The sequence below is a fragment of the Amphimedon queenslandica genome, unplaced genomic scaffold, assembly GCF_000090795.2.
Source record: "Amphimedon queenslandica unplaced genomic scaffold, v1.1 AMPQUscaffold_12400, whole genome shotgun sequence".
Lineage (NCBI taxonomy): Eukaryota > Metazoa > Porifera > Demospongiae > Haplosclerida > Niphatidae > Amphimedon > Amphimedon queenslandica.
The window spans coordinates 15,815-20,181 of record NW_003547363.1 but is presented as its reverse complement, the minus strand read 5'-3'; the positions used below and the strand labels follow the sequence as shown (position 1 = coordinate 20,181).

General features: G+C 35.4%; 2 protein-coding genes across 10 annotated transcripts in view; one reads left to right on the top strand and one right to left on the bottom strand.

Annotated features, from left to right (window-relative positions):
• Positions 1-58: 58 nt before the first annotated feature.
• Positions 59-2,595, top strand: LOC105314874 (tripartite motif-containing protein 2-like). The gene is made up of 2 exons (XM_020004114.1): positions 59-238; positions 323-2,595. The coding sequence occupies exons 1-2, from the start codon at positions 59-61 to the stop codon at positions 2,231-2,233; spliced, it is 2,091 nt and encodes a 696-aa protein (XP_019859673.1). The 3' UTR covers positions 2,234-2,595.
• Positions 2,596-3,220: 625 nt separating this feature from the next.
• The window catches only part of LOC109587891 (anaphase-promoting complex subunit 2-like), a 2,444-nt gene continuing 1,297 nt past the window's right edge, over positions 3,221-4,367 (bottom strand). For 7 of the 9 annotated variants that reach the window (XR_002187850.1, XR_002187847.1, XR_002187851.1 and 4 more), the window contains 2 exons: positions 4,118-4,343; positions 4,000-4,049 (listed from right to left, as the gene is read on the bottom strand). Coding sequence is in view for 1 of the 9 variants with exons in the window: in XM_020004116.1 (XP_019859675.1) it covers positions 4,319-4,343 (25 nt within the window). In the remaining 8 variants the exon portion in view is untranslated. Of the gene's footprint in view, positions 3,308-3,872; positions 3,913-3,999; positions 4,050-4,117; positions 4,344-4,367 lie in introns of those variants that run through there. The other 2 variants (XR_002187846.1, XR_002187849.1) reach the window with 2 other exon arrangements.

Sequence of the window (4,367 nt, the reverse complement as noted above, 5' to 3'; positions counted from 1 at the left end):
ATTGAGTGAGCTGATTATTGTCTATGTAGTGAGATTACTCATTTTCTGATAGGCAGTAATGGCAGAAAACACAAGTCCAGAGCCTATCACTGTGACTTGTGAGGTTTGTTCAGAGTATTACACTGAGCCCCTCATGCTTCCCTGTCTTCACTCATTCTGTAAGAAGTGTCTAATAAAAGCTAAAGAGAAGCAATGTAGTGCTGATGCCTCATTGAAGTGTCCAACGTGTGACACTAGCGTTAATTTACCTGATGGTAAAATTGAAGGCCTCACTCAAAACCTTTGGTTTGAACATAAATCAAAAGAGGCTTCGATCTAAAAGAAGATTGTTAGTAAAGAAGCAATATCGTGCGATAAATGTAGCGTTGATGATTCCAGTGATGCAGCTGTTGTGTATTGCTGTGATTGTGGCCAGTTTCTGTGTGATCTTTGCAAGAAAGTTCATAAGCGAAGCAAGAAAGAAGCCAACCATGAGCTGGTTGATCTAGGCATAAAAGAATCTTTCGAATTGCCTGTTATCAAGCACAATGAAAAATGCTGCCCACGACACCCAAGAGAAGAGCTACTGTATTATTGCAAAGATTGCGAAAAATTAGTTTGTCGTAATTGCCTCCCTATTAAGCATAAAGATCATGATTGCGTTGAGCACATTGATGAAGGTGAAGCAGCACGTAAAGCATTAAAGGAAAGTGTTGCTAGTTGTGATGGAGTCATTCCTCTAGTCACTGAAGCTATTGCTAATGGAGAGAAGATGCTAGAGCAGATAGCAACACATAAAGAAGAAGTAAGCAAGGAAATCAAGGAAACATTTGAAGAGCTTAAAGCTGTTTTAGATAAGAGATGCAATAATCTACTAATGGAGACAGAAGAGATTGCTAGTGCTAAGATGAATTCTATCAAGAAGCAGTTGGATGGGTTTTGTAAACTGGTAAAACATGTTTCTCATGGTCGTCATTTTGCATCATCAGTAAGTGAGCGTACTGATCCAGGTGAAGTTCTCAGTGTTAAGAAGCTAATCACCAATCAACTAGAGGAATGCATTGAAGAGTGTAAGAAACTACCTCTAGAAATAGAAGACAAAGGAGCCATTTTAACATGTCTAGATACACCTACTTTAAGTAAAGAAATCAATGAGTTTGGAAGTGTCTCTGAGGTAGATATAGCTGCATACTCCATTGATAGTGGGTTAGCTATTCCATTGGCAACAGTAAAGAAAGAAAGGAAATTCAAAGTGGCTCTACCAGCAGGCATTGATAAAGCAGCAAGCTATTTGAAGCCTTCATTTATCAAAAGTGATGGTAGTAAAGAGGAGGGTAGAGTTGTTATAGTTAATGATAACAACACAGCCATTGTATCATGCACACCTCAAAGTATTGGTGGATATGAACTATCAGTGACTATAAGAGGTCACCATATTAAAGGTAGTCCTTATCAACTGTCAGTAAAAGCATCGAGAGACTATACCACACTAACTAACCAGAGATCCTTTAATGTGGGGAATAATACTTATGGTGTTGCTGTTCATACTAATGGTGAAGTATTTGCTAGTAGCATGGGTGGGTTTGTTCAGGTATTTAGTGAGGATGGTACAGCAGTAAGAAGGATTGGATCTAAAGGTAATGGTGATGGAGAGTTTGGATGTCCTTGGGGTTTATTGCTGGTAGGAGACAGGCTCTATGTGTCTGATAATAATCTTAGTTGTGTGCAGTATTTTTCAGCTACTACTGGTCAGTATATTGATCAGTTTGGTAGTTATGGTAACAAAAATAGAGAATTTTCTCGTCCTCTTGGTATGTCTACTGATGGTAAAGGTAATATATTCGTAGCTGATTTCAACAACAAAAGAGTACAAGTGTTTAAAGAAAATAGTACATTTGTACAACCCATACAATGTGATGGTACTGCATCTGATGTAGCAGTTGATAATGAAGGAAAGATACACTTTACCATTAGTGATCAAAATCATGTTCAAGTCTTCTCTCCTGATGGTAAAACTCATCTTGATACATACAATGATCCAGCTGGTAACTTTAATTATCCTGATGGTATTGCTATTGATGATGAAGGATATATCTTTGTATCAACTAACAATGGCTATATTCATGTATTGAGTCCTGACAGGAAACAAGTCAAATTAATCTCAGGATTATCTGCTCCATGGGGTGGAGCACTGGATAAGGATGGATATATCTATGTAGCCGAATATAACAACAGTCGTATAGTAAAATATTAAAGTAGTCGTTTAATAACACTGAATAAACACTTACACTAGAAAAATAATCTTACAATTTTTAGCATGAAATGAACTCTTGTCACTCCCTATCTCTTTTCCCTTCAATCTCTTATACACACTCTCTCTCCTCTCTACTTTAAGTTATTATTAGATTCAAAAATTTTGAAAATACAGGAAAATTAGAGAAAATCACAATAATTTATCATCATGATTACACTATTACATACACATGTTTCTAGTGTACACTATAATACATTATACATATGTTTTATACATCATAGTTAGATCACTAGATGAATCAGCACCTGATGATAAACTGGGTCTACTCTCTCTTCCATTTCTATTTGAATTTAAACTAGTTGTTTTAATATAATCACGTCAATATGCCACTGCTAATGACTGACGTCTTGACACAATATTAACCAGTGTTGCTGGTACTCTTCCCATATCAACCTATTCAATGTACCTCATGTTTGACTCCACCCACAACCACACCCACCTGTACAAGATACATGAGTTCTGTGAGTAGTTTTTCTTTATAGCGATAAGGTTCGATGACCCACCCACTTGTCATGACCTAGTAATGTAGGGTCTTTAATCATCAGTTCACAATAATGGAGGTTACTCTCTCCAAATCTTAGCTTTAATAACTCAAGGTTCCATAGCCATTGAAGTTACGAGAAATAGAAAAAAGAAATTAGTAAAAGAGAGATAATTATTACCATATAGCTGAAAAGTTTCGTGGCCAAAAACTTTCGTGGTTTTCGTGGTTTAGAAGGACACCACGAAATTAAAAACCACAAATAATTTTAATTATTATCGAAAGGGTGTGGTATTATAGCAAATTAATGAGAGGTGTGGCTGCTTCAATGATGATCCACGAAAATAAAAACCATGAATAGGCCAGGAACCTCCGAACCACAAAAGTTTTTTGCCACGAAACTTTCCGGCTATATGGTATGAGCATTGATAATATTGTTGGGGTATTACTTCTCTTGTAACATCATAGTCAACTGATAGTAATAATACTCATTCACGAATAGATCCTGACCACCATAGATGTGAACCAATGAGCTAAAAATAGAAATACATGTACAGTAACTGTGTGGAGCTCATAATTCAGTAATCTGTTATCAGAATCACCTCAAACTTGCTACGCAGCATAAGGACACCAATGTGTATCAGAAAATGTATTAAAAATTGGGGGTAGTTTTTTGGCCATTTTTCAGGAAAAAGCATGGGCTATAGTACAGGGTATTTTTCAGAATTTGGCAATTTTCTTAAAATGGTCGTAAATTCAAAAATTTAAGTCAGAATCAGCTCAAACTTTCTACATAGCATAAGGACATCAATATGTATAAGAAAATGGGGGTAATTTTTTGGCCATTTTTCAGAAAAAAACTATGGGCTACAGCCTTGGGTATTTTTTCAGATTTTGGCAAATTTCTTAAAATGGACCTAACTTTAAAAATTTGAGTTTGAATCGGCTCAAACTTTCTACATAGCACAAGGACATTAATATGTATCAAAAATTTGAGACGACTTTTAAACCATTTTTTGGAAAAAGCATACACCATAGTACATGCTTTTTTCATCTATTTATGAATGATACAGAACATTAATATTCTCTTCCTCTTACATCATTATATCTGAAGTTTGCCGACTTTTTGACAACTTCACTATTCAAACACAATCATAATAATAAAAATAATAATAATAATTGATTCTATTTTATTATTAATTTCTTTTTCTTTGTCTCTCTTTTCTTGTCCAGTGTTTTCTTCGTTTTGTTTTGTTCACTTCCCTGCTGTTGTTGCTTTTGTTTAATGATAATAATAATAATAATAATAATAATAATAATAATAATAATAAATATATTCTTACTAGGGTCGGCATCTACTGGATCTGGTTCCCAAGCCTCAAAGTCCTGATCAGGATCATCATACTCATCAGAAAGATCAAGCAACACAGTCTCACCTTTCACCAGCTCCTACAGCACAAGTCATGTGACCATCACATGACCAAATACATGTACATGTACCACCGAAAGGTCGTTGTTACTATCATCAATCAAACTGGCAATAATCATGTCACTGTATCACTTCGAGTCCTGTGATTATAAAAGGTATAAAAG

Bases quoted from the DNA above. Each gene is read 5' to 3' on its own strand.
- LOC105314874 (XM_020004114.1), top strand. From the start codon at position 59: ATGGCAGAAAACACAAGTCCAGAGCCTATCACTGTGACTTGTGAGGTT. The intron at 239-322 runs GTTAATTTACCT...TCGATCTAAAAG, and splicing joins GTCCAACGTGTGACACTAGC to AAGATTGTTAGTAAAGAAGC.